This window comes from Macaca thibetana, chromosome 16 (assembly GCF_024542745.1).
Source record: "Macaca thibetana thibetana isolate TM-01 chromosome 16, ASM2454274v1, whole genome shotgun sequence".
NCBI classification, from domain to species: domain Eukaryota; kingdom Metazoa; phylum Chordata; class Mammalia; order Primates; family Cercopithecidae; genus Macaca; species Macaca thibetana.
In genome coordinates this window covers 23,976,152-23,996,808 of record NC_065593.1, presented here as the reverse complement: position 1 = coordinate 23,996,808, position 20,657 = coordinate 23,976,152, and the positions used below count along the sequence as shown (strand labels likewise).

General features: G+C 38.4%; 2 protein-coding genes across 2 annotated transcripts in view; one reads left to right on the top strand and one right to left on the bottom strand.

Moving 5' to 3' along the window:
* The window catches only part of NUFIP2 (nuclear FMR1 interacting protein 2), a 40,348-nt gene extending 20,292 nt beyond the window's left edge, over window positions 1-20,056 (top strand). Inside the window, exons 3-4 of the mRNA XM_050763321.1 lie at window positions 7,967-7,999; window positions 11,310-20,056. Of these exons, the coding sequence (XP_050619278.1) occupies window positions 7,967-7,999; window positions 11,310-11,362 (86 nt within the window). The 3' untranslated portion in view covers window positions 11,363-20,056. The remainder of the gene's footprint in view (window positions 1-7,966; window positions 8,000-11,309) is intronic.
* Window positions 1-20,657, bottom strand: part of TP53I13 (tumor protein p53 inducible protein 13) — a 343,577-nt gene that overhangs the window by 309,971 nt on the left and 12,949 nt on the right. The window lies entirely within an intron of this gene.

Here is a 20,657-nt window from a genome sequence, read left to right as displayed (position 1 = left end):
AATAACCTTAGATTTCTTCAGTGGCTTCCCTTCACCTATATGATTAAGTAATAAACTTTATTTCATATGTAGCTTTTTACTCTGTCCCCTGAATAATGTTCTTTAAATCTCTTTCTTAGTGACTTTGTGAACCATAGCGTCTTTGTTGCAACCACTCAATACTTGGTTCTGCATTGTAGCTCAAAAGCAGTCATAGATGGTACATATACAGTGGATGTGGCTGTGTTCCATTAAAACTTTTTTTTGTTTTTTAAGACACGGTTTTCTCACTATATTGCCTAGGCTGGAGTGCAGTGGCATGATCATAGCTCACTGTCTCCTTGAATTCTTAGACTCAAGCAATCCTCTTGCCTCAGCCTCCTGAGTAACAGACTACAAGCATGTGCTGTTAGCACACCCAGCTAGTTTTTAAATGTTTTGTAGACACAGGGTCTCACCATCATGCTAAGGCTGGTCTCAAGTGATCCTCCCGCCTCTGCCTCCCAAAGTGCTGCAATTACAGGTCTGAACCACCACAGGCCCTCATTAAAATTTAATTTGCAAAAACAGATGGTGGATAGTAATCGTTTGTTCACCCCTGCTCAAACGCACCTTGTTAAAGCACACACATACCACTAACCTTTGTTCATTGCTGATGCTCCTGCCGATAACCCACCCTCCCAAATGAAGTTGCTTACTAGAATAAGCTCACAGAGGGCAGATTCTTTGTGGTTTTGCATCTATACCCTGAGCTGGTGAGTAGTATTTTTTTTCAATCAACTTGGAATTAAGAACTTGTGGATAAGTGGACATTTCGCTATAGGAAGCATTGTGATAGGGTGGTATTACGTAGAAAGTCTGCTCTAGGAAATTGAACATTAACTTTTCATTTGAGTGGCGTAGCTAAATATAAGTTTTGATATAAAGAAATTTTAGATTGGGTGGTGGTAGTGATTTAAAATACAGGATTTTGCTCTTAAGATATACTTAGTATATCTTAGGAGCAAAAACTTTTACTTAGGTTCTATTAGGTCTGGCCCTGTGGGCATTTCTCAATAAATATTTGCATAATTAGATGCTGTGATCACTCTTCAGAAAGAACTGGCAAGTTAGATTTTGTGATGTGTCTGTGTGTGTAGAAGAGAGCAGTGTTAAAAGATCAAGGCTGGGTGTGATGGCTCATGCCTGTAGTCCCAGCACTTTGGGAGGCCAAGGTGGGTGGATCACCTGAGGTCAGGAGTTTGAGACTAGCCTGGCCAACATGGCAGAACCTGTCTCTACTAAAAATACAAAAATTGGCCGGGTGTGATGGCTCACGCCTGTAATCCCAGCACTTTGGGGGACCGAGGCGGACGGATCACAAGGTCAGGAGTTCCAAGACCAGCCTGGCCAACATGATAAAACCCTGTCTCCACTAAAACTACAAAAATTAGCTGGGTATGGTGACGTGCGCCTGTAGTCCCAGCTACTTGGGAGGCTGAGGCAGAAGAATCGCTTGAACCCAGGAGGCAGAGATTGCAGTGAGCCGAGATCTCACTATTGCACTCCAGCCTGGGCGACAGAGCGAGATTCTCTCAAAAAAAGAAAAAGAAAAAGAAAAAAAAAACCAAAGAATCAGTTACTGAGGTGGAGCATCCCAAATCTGAGACTCTAAGATCCAGAATGCTTTGAGATCCAAAATTTTTTCAGTACTGACATGATGTTCAAAAAGAAAATGCTCCTTGTCCAATAATATAATGGAAACATTCCAAAATCTAAAACACTTCTGGTCCCAAACATTTCAGATAAGGATACTGAACTTGTACGTGTATGATGATTTTGTATAATTCAAATTGCCTTCCTTAGCCTTCTTTATACTATTCACTTGCTTTGCTTCTCGGGATAGTCAAAACATTAAATTACACAAATGAGGGGCCAGGCGTGGTGGCTTACACCTGTAATCCCAGCACTTTGGGAGGCCAAGGTGGGCGGATCACAAGGTTAGGAGATAGGGACCATCCTAGCTAACACGGTGAAACCCCGTCTCTACTAAAAATACAAAAAATTAGCTGGGCATGGTGGCAGGCACCTATAGTCCCAGCTACTTGGGAGGCTGAGGCAGGAGAATGGCGTGAACCCTGGAGGTAGAGCTTGCAGTGAGCCAAGATAGCATCACTGCACTCCAGCTTCGGTGACAGAGCGAGACTCTGTCTCAAAAAAAAAAATCACAAACGAACACATTTCGTATTTAAACTCTGAGTTGAGACTTAGGTAACCTAAAAGAGGACAGAATGTAATGTCAGCCCTTTCCTATGTGTTCTATCGATAATGTCATTTCTTTTTTTTTTTTTTTTTTTTTTTTTTGAGACAGCCTTGCTCTGTTGCTCAAGCTGGAATGCAGTGGCGTGATCTGGGCTCACTGCAATCTCCGCCTCCCGCATTCAAGTGATTCTCCTGTCTCAGCCTCCCAAGTAGCTGGGACTACAGGTGCCCGCCACCATGCCCGGCTAACTTTTTTGTGTTTTTAGTAGACATGAGGTTTTACCATGTTGGGTGAGGCTGGTCTCGAACTCCTGACCTCAGGTGATCCACCTGCCTTGGTCTCACAAAGTGCTGGGATTATAGGCGTGAGCTACCGCGCCCGGCCATGTCATTTCTTGTTAGTTTTGTTAAGGTTAAGCATAGCATCATGTAAATGCTATTTGATTCATTTTCTCTTTCTGATCCTAACCTTGTTTGAGTTTTGGGGAAACTTTTAAATTTTGATCAAGGAAATGAAGTTACTAGTAGTGAAAGAAGTAATTAATATTAAGTAACAGGAAGGGAAATTGCATTCAGTTCTCAGTTCAGCATTTCTGATAATGCTGATTTCTTTCTTTCTTTCTTTCTTTCTTTCTTTCCTTCTTTCCTTCTTTCCTTCTTCCTTCCTTTCTTTCTTTCTTTCTTCCTTCTTCCTTTCCTTCCTTCCTTTTCTTCCTTTCTTCCTCTTCTTTCTTCCTTCTTCTTCCTTCCTTCTTCCTTCCTTCCTTCCTTCCTTCCTTCCTTCCTTCCTTCCTTCCTTTCTTCCTTTCTTTCTTTCTTTCCTTCCTTTCTTTCCTTTCTTTCCTTTCTTTTCTTTCTTTTTCCTTTCTTTCCTTTCTTCCTTTCTTCCTTTCTTCCTTTCTTTCCTTCCTTCCTTTCTTTCTTTTCTTCTTCCTTCTTTCTTCCTTTCTTCCTTTCTTCCTTCCTTCTTTCTTTCTTCCTTTCTTCCTTCCTTTCTCCTTCCTTTCTTCCTTCCTTTCTTCCTTCCTTCTTCCTTCCTTTCTTCCTTCTTTCTTCCTTCCTTCTTCCTTTCTTCCTTCCTTCCTTCCTTCCTTCCTTCCTTCCTTCCTTTCTTCCTTCCTTCTTTTTTTCTTTCCTTTCTTTTCTTTTCTTTCTTTTCTTTCTTTTCTTTCTTTTCTTTCTTTTCTTTTTTTTCTTTCTTTTCTTTCTTTTCCTTTTCTTTTTTTTCTTTCTTTCTTTCTTTCTTTCTTCTTTCTTCTTTCTTTCTTTCCTTCCTTTCTTCCTTTCTTCCTTTCCTTCCTTTCCTTCCTTTCCTTCCTTTCCTTCCTTTCTTCCTTTCCTTCCTTTCCCTTTCTTTCTTTCTTTCTGCTGGAGTCTCACTCTTTTGCCCAGGCTGCAGGGCAGTGGCGCGAATTCGGCTCACTGCAACCTCCGCCTCCTGTGTTCAAGCGATTCTCCTGCCTCAGCCTCCTCAGTAGCTGGCATTACAAGCATCTGCCACCATGCCCGACTATTTTTTGTATTTTTAGCAGATGGGGTTTCACCATGTTGGCCAGGCAGGTCTCAAACTCTTTACCTTGTGATCTGCCTGCCTCGGCCTCCCAAAATGCTGAGATTAAAGGTATGAGCCACCGCACTAGGAATATGCTGATTTATTTCTTGGCTAGAAGTTGGCTTGCTTCATGGCTAGTTTTATAGGTACATCATACATCCCTATTTCCCCCTCAGAAGTCATGATGAAATTCACTACTCCAGAGCTCACATTTAAGGGTAGTAACATTTTATCATAAATCATTTTTAAATGTATAGTATTTGAGTAAAACCTTAAGCTGTGGTAAAGAAGTGTCTTCAGCTTGTTAAATTGGGTGTTTGTAAATAGTTGTTTTGTCTTCTTTATTCTAAAATGTGTATGTTTGCTTTGTTTTTAAAGCAATGTGTTTGTTACTGTGACTCTGAAGTGTATTCTCAAAAAAGGGGGAAAGTGCAGGGACAGGTTGAGTTTCCAGTGGGGAAGAAAAAAGAAAATGTTATTTATAGGTGGGTAACATGAAAAGTTGGGTTAACTTTTTTCTTTCCTTTTTTTTTTTTTTTTTTTTTTTTCTTTTTTATTTATTTTTTAATAATAGGAGACAGGGTCTCCCTGTGTTGCCCAGGCTGGTCCCTCAAGTGATCCTCCTGCCTTGGCCTCCCAAAGTACTGGGATTACAGGCATGAGCCACTACACCCGGACTATCTCTATTTTTTTCAACATACAACTAAATATAGATTTATCTTTGCAGTAGACAAAATGAGTATCAAGTTATTACTATATACAAAATTCTTCAGGAGTTTATTGGCTAAAAAATATGAAAATTCTGTGCTTTAACTAAAAAAATATTGGTTGTATTGGATCAGTTTTTTTGCAGTAGGTCAACCAAGAGAAAGCTTATATTTGGACTTGTTAAAATAGGCTATTCTGAAATCCAGAAATTTGTAAGATAATAAAGACCATTTAACTGTTCCTCATTGTTTGAAACTAATGGAAAAAAAGTGATAAGTGTGATTTCTATGAGTAGAATTCCCGACCGTCATCTTTTTTTTTTTCCTCCAGATTAGATAGTTCTCCCCTTTTTAGACCTCTCAGGAGAAAGGGAATTTTCCTGCCTTTCTTTGTATAGGTGTCTGTGCAGAGATTTGATGGACATACCATACCATACAACTAAGCTTGGACAATTGGCAGTTTTTCTGCATACTCCCAGATTTGGTTTAATCAGGGAATCAGTATGATATATTGAATGGGATTTTATCTGGATAATTATCTTGTTCATCCTGAATTATTAATTGATCCCAATATATGGATCTGACAAATTTTCAAAAGGCTGAGAGTACTGTAAAAAATACTTTTTAAAAGTGTCAGGCTTGGCTGGGTGCAGTGACTCATGCCTGTAATCCCAGCACTTTGGGAGGCTGAGGCGGGTGGATCACGACGTCAGGAGTTCAAGACCACCCTGGCTAATACGGTGATACCCTGTCTCTACTAAAAATACAAAAAATTAGCTGGGCGTGGTGGCAGGTGCCTGTAGTCCCAGCTACTCGGGAGGCTGAGGCAGGAGAATGGCATGAACTCGGGAGGTGGAGCTTGCAGTGAGCCGAGATCGCGCCACTGCGCTCTGGCCTGGGTGACAGAGCAAGACTCTGTCTCAAAAAAAAAAAAAAAGTGCCAGGCTTGGTGGCTCACGCCTATAATCCCAGCAGGGAGGATTGCTTGAGCCCAAGAGTTAAAGACCAGCCTGAGCAACATAGCAAGACCCCATCTCTACAAATGGTATGTCTGCGGTCCCAGCTACCTGGGAGGCTGAGGCAGGAGGATCACTTGATGAGCTCAGGAGTTTGAGGCTGCAGTGAGCCATGATTATGCCACTGTACTCCAGCCTGGGCTGCAGAGCAAGACCTTGTCCCCCTGCTCACTGCCCCCTGTGCAAAAAAAAAAAAAAAAAAAAAAAAAAAAAAAAAATACTGGTTTTTAGACACAGTTTTAATTTTTGCTTGGGGAGTGGGGAGAGAAATAGGAATATGATTCCACCATTCCCGGCCCCTATTTATACACATACAATCAGAAAATAATAATTTTAGATCTGTATCTTATAGTCCTATGGAGGGATTATGTTGTGCCTTAACTGTAACCCAAGTCTAGATGTATCCCATCTTAATGAGTTTCGGTTTTATTTTTCTTTAATTATAATTGATTGCTGTTAAATTGGAATGTAGTTACACATAACAGTTAAGCAGGGTTAAAATAATCTTTTTGTCGTTTCAAAATGATAGTTTTATTACTACAGAAAGACTATTTATCCTTAACGTTTGTTATAGTTCATTTCTATTACTAAGTAGTTTGTGTTAATCTCCAGATAGAATATTTCCTTTCGGCCGGGCGCGGTGGCTCAAGCCTGTAATCCCAGCACTTTGGGAGGCCGAGACGGGCGGATCACGAGGTCAGGAGATCGAGACCATCCTGGCTAACACGGTGAAACCCCGTCTCTACTAAAAAATACAAAAAACTAGCCGGGCGTGGTGGCGGGCGCCTGTAGTCCCAACTACTCGGGAGGCTGAGGCAGGAGAATGGCGTGAACCCGGGAGGCGGAGCTTGCAGTGAGCTGAGATCCGGCCACTGCACTCCAGCCTGGGCGGCAGAGCGAGACTCCGTCTCAAAAAAAAAAAAAAAAAAAAAAAAAAGAATATTTCCTTTCAAGGTCCAATTATTTGGTTCTTGTGTAATATTCAACTACTATTGACTATATATAGCTGAAGCTTTCATGTATCACAGGTAGAGTTTTTAACTGCATTCTCTGTATGTCATTATAATTTGGACATGTACATAATTTTCTTATTTTAAGATGCCAAACTAAGCACATTGTAGACATTTTGGATGAAATTGGAACAAATGGGGATTGTGTGCCTTTAATAATAGGTGTGGATTGGCATTTTGACCTTATAGGTTAAAATAAGAGGTGTGGTTAGGGCTGGGCGCGGTGGCTCACGCTTTGGGAGGCTGAGGTGGGCAGATCACTTGAGGTCGAGAATTCTAGACCAGCCTGACCAACAAGGAGAAACCCTTTCTACTTAAAAAAAAAAAAAAAAAATTAACTGGGTGTGGTGGCGCATGCCTATAATCCTCACTACTTGGGAGACTGAGACAGGAGAATCACTTGAACCTGGGAGACGGAGGTTGCCGCGAGCCGAGATCGCACCATTGTGTTCCAGCCTGGGCAACAAGAGTGAAACTGTCTCAAAAAAAGAAAGAAAGGTGTGGTTTAGAGGTTAGAACCACTTGCCTGAATGGTTAAACTAATTAAGCGTCAATTTTAATTAGTCAAATTTGATGAATGCTTTGTTCAAAAAATTTGGGCACCTCATTGAGGAGTCAGTGGATTACCAAGAAATACTTGGTGTTTTTTAAATAATGATGAGCTGTTAGGAGAAGTATTATTTTATCTGTAGCATGCTTCTTGCATATCCTTACAATTTGTGAAGACAAAATTATTCTTGCAGTTTGATTTCAGATAATAATCTACATGACACTTAAGAATTATAAGAGCCAGCTGGGCAGGCACAATGGCTCACACCTGTGATCCCAGCATTTGGGAGACTGAGGTGGGCGGATCACCTGAGGTCAGGAGTTCGAGACCAGCCTGGCCAACATGGTGAAACCCTGTCTTTACTAAAAATACAAAAATTAGCTGGGTGTAGTGGTGGGCACCTGTAAACCTAGCTACTTGGGAGGTTGAGACAGGAGAATTGCTGGAACCCGGGAGGCAGAGGTTGCAGTGAGCTGAGATCAGGCCACTTCACTCCATCATGGGCAACAAAGAGTGAAACTCAGTCTCAAAAGAAAAAAAAGAATTACAGGAGCCAGGTTCACACCTGAGGTGGGAGGACCAGCCTGGGCAACAGACCCTGTCTCTACCAGGAAAAAAAAAAAAAATTAGCTGGGTGTGATGGCATGCAGCTGTAGTTAAGAGGCTGAGGTGGGAGGATAGCTTGAGCCTAGGAGGCTGCAGTAACAGAGCAAGACCATGTCTTTAAAAAAAAAAAAAAATTATAGGAAAATATGAATGCTTTGTCTGAGCATCATAGAATTTTGCCATTTTCAGCCCTACCTCCGGTCTGGCAGTAAATCAGCCTAGGATTTTTAGATTTAAAATGAAAAACATAGCTTCAAACTTTGTTCACCAAAACTTAGTATGTATTTCTCTTTTTTTCTTTGCAGAAATGGAATCTATTTGGAATTTGCAGAAGCAAGGTAAGAATGATTAGATTACTTAAAATGTCACTAATAAGTAATCACTGGACATTATTTTTGGGTGGGATTAACAGATGGGTGGTAATTTACCAAATAGACTTTGTATTTTGAGTTATTTAATAACTATAATCAAAAGGCACTAGCAACTGGACTGGGTGGCTCATGCCTGTAATCCCAACACTTTGGGAGGCCAAGGTGGGAGGATTGCTGAAGTCCAGGGGTTCAAGACCAGCCTGGGCAGCATAGCCAGACCCCATCTCTCTCTTTTTTTTTTTTGAGACGGAGTCTCGCTCTGTCGCCCAGGCTGGAGTGCAACCCAGCACTTTGGGAGGCCAAGGCGGGCGGATCACAAGGTCAGGAGATCGAGACCATCCTGGCTAACATGATGAAACCCCGCCTCTACTAAAAATACAAAAAAAAATTCGCCAGGCTTGATGGCGGGTGCCTATAGTCCCACCTCCTGAGTAGGAGAATGGCATGAACCTGGGAGGCAGAGCTTGCAGTGAGCTGAGATCATGCCACTGCACTCCAGCCTGGGCAACAGAGCAAGACTCTGTCTCAAAAAAAAAAAAAAATGTAGGGCCAGGCGCGGTGGCTCACAACTGTGATCCCAACACTTTGGGAGGCTGAGGCGGGTGGATCACCCGAGGTCAGGAGTTCAAGACCAGCCTGGCCAACATGGTTAAACCCCATCTTTACTAAAAATACAAAAATTAGCTGGGCATGGTGGCAGGTGCCTATAATCACAGCTACTCGGGAGGCTGAGGCAGGAGAATCACTTGAACCCAGGAGGCGGAGGTTGCGGTGAGCTGAGATTGTACCATTGCACTCCAGCCTGGACAACAAGAGTGAAACTCCATCTCAAAGAAAAAAAAAAAGTGATAGTATTAAGAGTGAATATGAAAAAAGAAAAAGCGACAAAACGATACTACCATACCACGACTGGTGAGGATGGGGCAATACTGTAAGTGAAAAAAACAGGAAGGTATTCTTTACCTACTAGGTAAAGATACGAATGATTTTTTTTCCCCTCCTGGTTATGAAAGTAAGACAAGCCATAAATGTTTTTAATGTGGGAAACCAACATGAATAAGTATTTCCACTTTGGCTGGTCTTTCTCTGTATTTGTGTGGTAGACAACAAATAGCCTAAGAACTGAAATTCATAGTTCAGAAAAATATTAGCTGTTATAGGAGCCTTATCTGGGCTTGGATATTCTCTGAAAAGATGATTAAAAATTAAAATAGATTATCCTGATTATTGTGTACCTTCTTCCTGAATATATTAAAATATGATTATTGTGGAATACATGAAATAAAGTGAGAGTTTTGTAGTAGTCACTGACAATAGATTTGGGTTTTTGAACCATGGAACTGAATTGTATCCTATTCCTCATTTACTTTGCTCATTAATACAAGTGAGTTTCAGATGCATGTGAAATTCCTAGAATTTCAGAACTTGAAATGTGTAAGAAATTCTCTTATTTTACGTATTAGGAAAATGAGTTCCAGTGAGGTTCCTATAAACTAGAAAGTGGCAGGACTAGAATGTAGGTTCCCCTGATTTCCCAACTTTGCTCTTTCTTCTGGAGTTACTTTCTGTGTATCTTACCAAACAAATGAAAAAAACAGACTGGAAAATACACCCTGCAGGCTGGGCACGGTGGCTCACACTTGTAATCCCAGCACTTTGGGAGGTGGAGGCAGGTGGATCACCTGAGGTTCAGGAGTTCAAGACCAGTCTGGCCAGCATGGTGAAACCCCATTTCTACTAAAACAAAATTAGCCAGGCGTGGTGGCACATGCCTGTAAATCCCAGCTACTAGAGAGGTGGAACCAGGAGAATCGCTTGAACATGAGAGATGGAGGTTGCAATGAGCTGAGATCACACCATTGCTCTCCAGCCTGGGCAACAGGAACGAAACTTCGCCAAAAAAAAAGGAAAAGAAAATATACCCGAAAAAGTAGACCTACCTGTCTTTACTGTAAAATGGCCATTAACTCTTTGGAATGAGCATGTTCTTCATGGAGGGTTTCCAGTGGGTGGCCCTAGGAGTCCCAGAAAGGATATTATTATATTATCTCTGGACTAAACTAGATTGATTGTTAGGCTGAAGTGGACTTGAGTTTTTCCAATATTATTTTCAGGCCTTTAAAATTTTCTATTGGGTAACCAGTTGTATTGACTTGCCTTTTTTTTTTTTTTTTTAAAGCATGTATACTTGAAAAAGTTCTTAGGATAGGTAGAAATTACGTGTATGTGTGTGTGTGTATATAAAATAGTATATATATAATAAAAACAGTGCCCCTCCAGAAGAGGGGAGCATGCAGCTAAATAGTAAGAATTTAGAATAACCCTGGAGTCTTTGTCCAGACACATTCTAACAGTTTTATATTTTGAATCTGAAAGATCCATAGGCTTCTGTTACTGCTGAGAATAAAGGCTGGTGTTACTGTGGGAAATTGAGTAAGCCTTGATTAGGACTGAATTAGTAGTTTTGCTAATTAATTTAATGTCAAGTTTTTGGTGCCAGGTTTTACTTAGATAGTTCCCACACTAGTTAAAATAAATTTTGACGGGCCGGGTGCGGTGGCTCAAGCCTGTAATCCCAGCACTTTGGGAGGCCGAGACGGGCGGATCATGAGGTCAGGAGATCGAGACCATCCTGGCGAACACGGTGAAACCCCGTCTCTACTAAAAAGTACAAAAAAAAAAAAAACTAGCCGGGCGAAGTGGCGGGCGCTTGTAGTCCCAGCTACTCGGGAGGCTGAGGCAGGAGAATGGCGTGAACCTGGGGGGCGGAGCTTGCAGTGAGCCGAGATCGCGCCACTGCACTCCAGCCTGGGCGACAGAGCCAGACTCCATCTCAAAAATAAATAAATAAATAAATAAATTTTGACTTCATTTGCTGAGAACAACAAAAGAAAAATCCAAGTGTTTCTTTTAATATTGGATTATTGGTGACAAGCTTTTTTCTTTGGCTGCTGTTTTCAAATACACTGCTTTTGTAATCAGTAGAAGTACATAAAACTCTTATTAAGTGAACTCAACCATCTCTGATCTGTAGGAGTTGAGGCCCTCACTGTCTAGAGGACCCTGTACTTGGAATTCATTGGAATTCCAAACAGCTACTTCCAGGTTGAGAAACTGGATCATATGTGTGTTAGTACAAAGAGGAAATGGGCTTGAAGTTTTGTTTTCATAAAAAAATGGGGCGATTTAAATGATGGTTATTTGGGATTTGTTATTGGAACATGGGTATTTTGATGTTCTAGAACTTATTTTTATTTTTATTTTTTAACCTTTCTAGATCCCAAAAGGATAATCACTTACAATGAAGCCATGGATAGTCCAGATCAATGAAGGACCAGACTGCCTATTCGTAACCTTTCTGCAGCATTAGAGCCATCGTTCATGGGGGACACAAGGCTTTTATGCTCCTAGATCTTCAACGCAGCAGAGGAACCATAAGTAGAATCACAGGATAATATATACAAATATATATATATACATATATATATATATAGTTATTTAAAAAAGGCAACTGAAAGTAATTAGACTTCTTAAGGAATCAAATTTATTTCAAGAGACTACACATGGTTATTTAATCTCCGGTACTGAATAGGTTTTTTTTCTTCTGTTAGTTTTTGTTTTTAAGTGTGAATGCAAGTGATTAATGAATACAGACTTAACAAGTGTGGTTCTAAAGTTCCTGCTGTCATCAACTTGGGCAACAAATGACCCACTGGAAAGGCAAATCCACTTAAAAGATCTCTGTATCTTGTTCTGTGACTGAAGTGATACACTAATCACGGGGAACCCAGAATGATTCAACATTTTCCCCCACTCCTCCCTTGATCTTTTTGGTTTTACTTTAATTAAGCCCTGCGAGAATGCTGGATAAATGCCTTGAAGTTAGCAGGGTGTATTTTTTTAGCGAATATGATTTGCATGTCTTGCCAGGAGTTAAGCGGCCTCTGTGGGGTGTTGGGGGAATACTTTATTTCTTTCCATTTATTTTTTGTGGGGTGGGGGGATAGGGGAGGGCATTGAAGTTCTACAATTCTGGAATAGTTGATGGTACATAGTTAACTTGGCTTCAGTTACATATTGGACTTTAACAACTGAAGAATCTATGCGTGTCATTTAAAGAAAAGTTGCAGAACAAGCATTTGGCTTAGATATACAATCTGGAAAAATATTCCTGTGCCCATATTTTAATGTAATTGTATAACTGGGAGCAAAAATATATTCTGCTTTTCAACTGTAGGTGCTCCAGACTTGCTCTCTGTCACTAACACTAAATGTGCTGTTTTCCTTGTTTTTCATCAAACATTTAAGACAAACTTAGACCTTTCTGTAAATTCTCTTTTAATTTCTCAAAAAAATCTAAAAGGGGAAGTAAAAAGTCCATGAAAACTAAAACTTTTCATGTTTTTAGCCAGTGAGAAGGTAATAAACCCTGACTGTAGAAGGTGTGTTTTCATGCAAACTATACTTCTGAGCTTATTAGCTTCTAATTATATCTTAATAAATATATTTTATTACTAGAGCAAGATGGGTTTTTAAGGAAAATAATGTGAAATTCTGGAAATTTTCTTTGGGGCAGAGAAGAGCATTAGCCCTGTCTTATTACATTGCCATCCTGTTGCACTGCAGCTTGTGTATAGCATGCTAAAATAAATTTTTGTGTGTGTGTGCAGAAATTAAGGGTCCAATTGAGATTGGGTGATGTTAGTAGCATAATAACAAGTTGTCTGGCCTGACACAGCATCACATCACACACACAGAAATTAGTATATCCATGTATGTCAAATACAGGTTAAAATATCAGGGCATTTATATAAAGAGTTGTAGTCTTCTGATAAAAGTAGACTGGATCCCCTGGGGTATTTGGGGAGAAAGTAACTACTTTTGCTCTACCCCTAGAAATGTCCAGTTTTGAGTGGCTGTAGTATGGATGGGTTTTCTTGTTTTGTTGATTATTTGAGGCTTTTAAAACAAGTAGTTCATGAAAGAAGCTGTTGGACTCAACATAGAGTAGAGTAACTATCTTTTTAGTCTGGATTTCTGCCCTGCTTAGATTTTAAAAGTATAAGCATGGATTGCCAATTCCACTTGATGTAAACAAAACTTTTTTTTATACATAATATATATATATATATAAAATAACTTATTGTATCAGTCCAGGTTCAGAAACTTGTGGTAGGCCAGTTCCAGATAGTTTCATTTCACCTGTAAACTGTATCACTTTTACTGATATTGTAATTTTCAAATGTATAATATGTTTACAGATGTGCCCTGCATTTAGTCTGCCTTGTTCCTATTTTGATTTTTGTTGAGTCTCCTGCCTGCTTGCCAAAAGCTAGGATGCTTCAGGCCCATGTACAATTGAAAGCAGAGGCATCCTTGAGCTTTAAAGCATTGAACAAACTGGAAAATGCAACATACCACATAACTGAAGTGAAAAAAGTCTGTGTTTTTGTGTTTTTTTAATAAAAATTTTCAAAAAGTTTAAAAAAAACATATAAGGTTGATTAAAGGGAAAAAAGGCTCCAGTTTGTTTTACAGGTTTTAAAGTTCTGCTGTGTGTTCAATTGCCTTGTGTAACCACTTGTCGCCTTAGGGCCAGATTCCCCTCACCACTCCCCCTTTTTAAATGTCCATTTTGCTTGCCTGGAATTTTAAAGTTCTTCTGTCTCACAACTCACAAGAAACTTTCTGGGTTTGTGACGTACAGAGATTGAATGAATATATATTTGAAAATGAAAAAAAAAGACAAACCCAGCCCCCACATGAATTGGGCTTTTTAACTTAGAAGCAACACTTGATTGAACATCTTTAGAAAGCTGTTGCTTTTCTAATTTCTTTCCATATCCCTCAGGCCTCAGTGTTTGGAGAAGCCAAAAAGAATGTATCACTTCTCTGTCTGTCCAAAGGTTTTGGAGAGTCTCACTTTTAAATGAAACAATGCAACATTTCACTTTGATTTCTCCACTGAAAGTTCCTTGATTATATGGTTAGAGGTATGTAGTTAGGAATGTCTGTTAACTTTCTGAGAACCCTAGTGCCCCATCATATTAACTGTCAGTATTTTGGGGGCATTAGGTTAATAGACTTAATTGCCTAGGTACAAGCAGGACTTTGGGACAAATCTCTTTGTGCTGTTTGGTAACACTTAACTCTATTTGTTGCAATCTTTCTCCTTAGGTCCTCACACAATTCCTTACAGAGCACTTATTAAAAAAAAAAATCTTAAGAGTTGATCTGTTTTCTGATTATTTTGTGTAAGCTTCTAAACAGACTTCAGCTGTGATTAATTTAGCACATTTAAATAACATGTTATTGTTTGGTGTAAAGAATTTTCCTCCAACTCAGAGTATTAGTACTGTAGCATAAACCAAATACAGTCTAGAGGGGATTTTTAACATCCCTCCATTATAAAGACTGAAAAAGGGGTGTGTGTGTATGTATGTGTATGTGTGTGTTGAGTGTGTGTGAGGAAAAGATGGAGATATTAAAAATTAGTAAATGAATGTGTATGAGACATTAGTATTCAGAGAATGAACTTGTATTTATTTTGTGCCATTTGTTTTCATTACACAGAAAAAAGTCAGGTGGTTTAAATCCTTAAAAGGGTAGTATTGAAAAATGGCACTAAGAATGAAATTATGACCTATTTTTTTAATAGCTATGAAGATACTAATTATGGGTGAAGATTTCTTTTTAAATCTGTTTTGATTATTGTAGGCTTCTGTGTCACATACCACTCTTGTAGGTGTCCTCAATAATCCCTTTTTCCCGCAAAACACACAGGGTGTATTATCTTTCTCTTTATTCACCCTCACTTTGCTGAACTGAAGTTAATTACATAGCCTTTCTTCTAACCTCCTTAGTAATGAACCTTCACATAAAGTGTATTTACAGCATCTATGGTAGCCAGCCCTTTCTCCTCTACTTTCTAGGAGGGGATTAAATTCCAATAACTAGGAATTTAATAACAGATTTTTTTTTCTTTGAAATAAATGGCCAGAGAGTTTCTCCATTTTAGAATTTTGCTGTCCTCCTTAGTCATCTGCTTACCTAGTCATTACTCAATCTGCAGAAACTTCATAAAGGAAAAGTGCTGCATTGTTTTACAAATAACAGTTTTAGGGAAAACCTCAACTATGGGAGTTGTCCACAATACAAATTTTCAAAAAACATTACATAAGGGTAATTTCATACTTGGTTGTTAGACTTGTTGCTTCCCCACATCAGAGGCATCTAATGATTTATCTTTTGTAATTGCTGTAAACTTTTTAAAATAAAGCCATTTAGTGTGAAACTGTCAGGTATCAAATGGCTATTGGAAAGGGACTTTACTCAATTTAAATTCCACTGTAAATAAGGAGGGAGTCATTCCTGCGAGGGTCTCTTCAGAGAAATAGGTTAAAAGTCCAATTTCCAGGTATTACGAGTATAGTTATGCCACTGGGCCATATCCTCAAATAACAGCTGATCCCTCTTGTATAAATATGTTAACTGTGCAGAACAGTTATGCTATAGGACAAATACAATGGTCCTTAGGGTCAGATTGGTTGATGCCACACCAGTCAAGGTAGAGTCTGATAGGGCAGTATCTTAATAACCCTACCCATGACTTAACTGTTGGATTTGAAAGGAAAACGTAGGATTTGCTCTCCTCCCCTTCATCCCCAGAAAATTTTGATAATTTGTTTAAAAGGGAGAGGCAGAGGAAAAGATTAGAAGCATAAATAGCTGCTCTAAGTTTGCCAGAGGCACATAGCTTAACATTAGTTCTTAATATCGATGTTATTTTTACTAATGTAATTAATCAACAGAGCACCAAGATTCTTTCATGGTGAAAAAGGTGGGCTTCTGTTTTGGTATTTTAAAATGTTTCTTTTAAAATATATATCACCTTTGTGAGAACCGGGACCACCTGGGAGAGTGATGAATCATTGGCTCTACTCAAAAGCATTGCTTTACTGAGTTTTAAATTTCACACCGTTTTGCTGCTCAAGAAAGGTCTTAAAGTAGTTAAAGGATGCCAGCAATAGTCCGAATAGAATTTTCAGTTGTCTGCATGATGAAAACACCCAGTGCAGCATGATTGGAATATTGCTTTTGCATTACTGGGAATGGTACATCAGTTATGGGCTAGAAACTATGGAACAGCCATCCTGGGATGCTGATTCAGACTTCCCTATTTATCCATACAATTTTGTTATGTCCAGAGTTCTAAAGCCATTTTATAATACTGCAGTATCCCCCCCCCCTTTTTTTTTTTGAGACGGACTCTCTGTTGCCCAGACTGGAGTACAGTGGTGCAATCTTGGCTCACTGCAACCTCCATCCCCTTGGTTCAAGCAATTCCCCTGCCTCAGCCTCCCGAGTAGCTGGGATTACAGGCGCACACCACCATACCAGGCTAATTTGTATTCTTAGTAGAGATGGGGTTTCACCATGTTGGCTAGACTGGTCTTGAACTCCTGACCTCAGGCAATCTGCCCACCTCGGCCTCCCAACGTGCTGGGATTACAGGTGTGAGCCACCGTGCCCGGCCAAGTATCCCTTTTCTACAGCCTTACTAAACTAGCTACAAACATTTATTTTCCAATTTAGTTTTACTTTCAGTGCATATCAAAGTTATACTCTTCAGACCAACAAACTAACTTGAGGGCAAATTATATAGCTTTCCATATACCCTTTTTTCCTCAGGTGCTAATCAAAGTCTCTGAAAATGGATACTGCTTTAGTAATGTCTCCATTATTCTTAAAATGCTTATTTCTTTTGCTAGATGTAAAGATTTGGTGTTAACAAAAGTGGTTTTAATATGTAAATATGAATGAATGCCTTTAGTTTACCCTGTTTGTCTATTATTATTAGTCTGTTTTCATTTATCCTTCATAGAGGAGGATCCTTTCATGATCTTGAATACATTTCATTAGATACTGTTGCATTTTAAGAATGAAAATACAACTGTTTTCTGTCTTAGATTAATCCTGCTGCTGCTATGAGAAACTGAAAATCAAGAATGTGATGCACTTTTTACATTACTATATACCATACATATACCATAGGTTGCTTTGATACCTTTACTGTAGCACAGCCACTAACAAGAGTGAGTGAATTATAAAATTCTCTTTGGGAGGGAATCAGTACAAGTAACTAATTCTCAGCTGATATTGGCCTATGAAGGACAATAACTTAGGAATATAAGAATTCTGTTAATAGTAGTACACTTTTTGGCCTTAAATGTCTTCTACTACTGAAAATAGTTTAAATCTTAGCTTTGTTTCTATTACTCCCTCTCTCTGCCTCAGAAAGAGGAATTGGGAAGAATGGCTTAAAGGATGTGGTGTCATTGACATGTTGCTGATCTTTTAGAAAACATTTGTCTATGTAAGCTGGGGACTTAATTTTGTTTGTATATAGAGAAGAAATAATGCTGCCCTGAACCAATCAGATTTAGTTTAAATCAAATCAATCAAAACTCCAACTATTCTGTTTCTCTTGTCTTTTTACTTAGCAAAGGAAAACTTTAGTAAGAATGCTACTTGACAAGAAGAAAAGTCATTTCTCAAGCACATACCCAAACTTGAAGGTGGTGATTGAACCCAAAATAATGGGTGGGAAACACCAAATGAGGTGGAGGAATATGAGAAAGATGTGTGGGCCAAAGCTATCTGGTTATATTTTGATGTTGCCAATATCGCAAAGCCAAAATTTTAATTTGCTTATTTAATATATTTGTTGGCCAGAGATCTATTTTTATATCAATGTGCCTTGCGTGTATATTAAAAAAAAGAATTGGAAAGGCCATGTAGTAATGCCTGAGATAGTTGATGGTTCTTACCACCTCACTAATTTTTATGCAGTATGAAATGCTCATTCTATTGCCCAACTGGTGCTCTCTGTTTAAAGTTATAGATCTTGTCAAACTGGAACTATTTTATAAGCTGGGGAAGTGATTTACTTTTTTTGTTGTATCTTTTTTGTTCTTAATCTATTAGTGGCTGTCCTGTAATGGGAAATAATTAAAGGATTCTTCACTCTCTTTTCTTCTCCCCTCAGCACCTTCTTCAAGTAAACATTTCTTGTGTGCTTTGAAAAAAGTTTCAGCTTGCTGTCTCTTTTAGTGTTTTAAAGAAGTGTTATACAAAGCATTGTTTGCAAAATGTAGGGAGATAATGGAGTCCACTTTAATTTGGAATTCTGCGTGAGCTATGATCCAAGTTACCAGCTCTTTCCAACTTTAAAAATTTTGTTAAAAGCACCTTGCTTAGAAAATTTAAAATATTTATGTCTGCAACAATTGTCTCAAAATAATAAACTGTGCAATTCTTGTCATTTTAAAAAAAAAAAAGATCTGAATTCTCCCTAATGTGACTTGTTAGTTTCTCTCTGTATTTCCTGCCAGTGTAAATGTGAAAGCTTTGCTTGCATTACGTTTTAGAAATGCATTTTGCACACTCGAATTTTGCCGAAGCTCCGTGAAAAGGTTAGATCTAAGTAGATGAATAAAGCTATGCACATGTTTTGAAAGTTTAATTTGTGTGTCATTACCAAAAGTGACCGATTTGTCCTTATTACTTTGCTGTTCTTAGCTTTACCATCTTTGGAAACTTGGCTCAAAGTTATATAGGTCTGGGCTAGCTCATCAGTGGAACTAGGAGAGAGGAAAACTGGCACCTATTTTAATAAAGTTCAATTTAAACGAGAGCTTGACTTGTATCTATTAAAGGGCTTTTCTTGAAACAGGGCAGTTTTATCAGCTTTACAAATCATTGGATGCTCTTCCTTAGTAATATTTTGGTTTATTTGATCAAATAGAAATGGAAAGTAATTCAAACTGAAAGACCCTTTTTTGTCACATGGAACTTGGTGACAATTTTATGTCTTAAAGCTGGTTTAAAGGTAGGATAGCCTTTTACTTTTATTGCTGTTGCATAAATTTGGTTTACTGAATTGACTGGCTTGAGATTAGAATTATTCAGTTGTTTGTAAGATCAAAGCACAGGTGGTTTTAAAGATAACATGTATCTTTTAAAAAATTGCCCAAGCTAATTAGAACAAGTTTAGAAATTGGGTACATTTGGTTCAAGTGCTGCAATGTGCATGTACTAAATAGCTTTACTTTGTGTGTATGTGTACTTATAATGTATAGATGTACTGCCCAGGTTTTGTCAAATCATCTTTTTTAAAGCTTTTTTTTTAATTGCTTCAGGACTTTTGTAGGAGAGGCTAATATGTTTAAGTAGAAGATATTACTGATGGTATTTTCCCCGTGTTCCTACATATAAAATAAATATTTCCATTTTATAGCTTTTTCAATGTACAGAAGAGGGTTACTTCTTCATCAAGTATGTTGCCTTTGAGGACACAGCAAAACCCTTCTATATGTATCTTCATTGATAGTGGCAGTTAAAAACGAAGTCATCCAGTTAAGACTCGAAAGGTGACCCATAATTAATTGCATGGCCTTAAAAGGCAGAAATGCAGGAGTGTAGCAAGCATCATCTTAGATGGCTATGGTTCCTCTTCCGCATCTGTCAGTAGTTCACTTATGTTCAGTCTTAGAACCTATTGGAAAAGCAAAGTAATTTCTCTGTCTTGTGCAGAGGCACTTAGGAGCTGAGTTACATCTTAATCTAGGGGAATGGATGATAAATGGAGTACAGTTATGTTAATGGATGTTTTCCCTTCCCCCTCTCAAAAAAAGTTTCAATGTTTGTTTTGCCCAGTCAAAAATATAGGTCTTTTCTAGATATAAGAACAGTGACCAGAAATTTTCCCTTTTGCTAAATGCTTAGGTATTTGCTATAGCTGTTTCTGATGTCATGGATTCTGAGGAAGTGTCAGTTACGTGATGATCTTCCTTTATTGTTGTCTTACTTCATCATGTTCAGTGTTTTAAAAATATAAATTACAAACACTCTACAACCATACCCAGATTTACTTATTTTATCAGAAAAAAAAAACTTGAGAAATTTGTAGATCAAATTGAGAGACAATAAGTGTACATTGTTGAATAAAAAATTTTAAAGTTTCTGAGGTGTTTGTTATCTTTTGTGTGCTTTAATTTTTTAAAAAGTCTTTACTGACGAATCTTAAATTCAGCTGATAAAAAGTAAAAAAAAAAAAAAAAACCTGAAAACTAAGTTTGTGATATTGATAATGATTTTTTTCCAAAGGGTCAAATATGTGAAGAATTTAAGTCTTAAGTGTACTATGGTCCTGTGAATTTTTTTTTTTTTTTAATCATAGAGGTTTTTACAGTGCTTAGAATTAGCATGCTTATTGAAAAATCCAGAGCTATCCTGCCTTTTTGCAGGACATTAAGTCTTATGCTTTTCCAGTTGAAATAAATCAAAATTGAGCTAAGCAGTTAAGCAACTAGAATGTTAAGCTGCCAGTATTCTGAATTTATTCATAACTTTATGTTGAAATATGTGGCAGTACACACTGGAGAAACTTCCTGTTTCTATAGTACTGATTTGTCACAAGGTGAAAGGAAAATCAATGCCAACTTCAGCATTATTAGAAAGAGCAGGAGACGGGAGGAAAGGACATAAAAACATTTACCAAAAGTGTCAGTCACTATAGAGATTGATAACATTTAGGTCATATGCTTTATTGTTGTTTGAGATA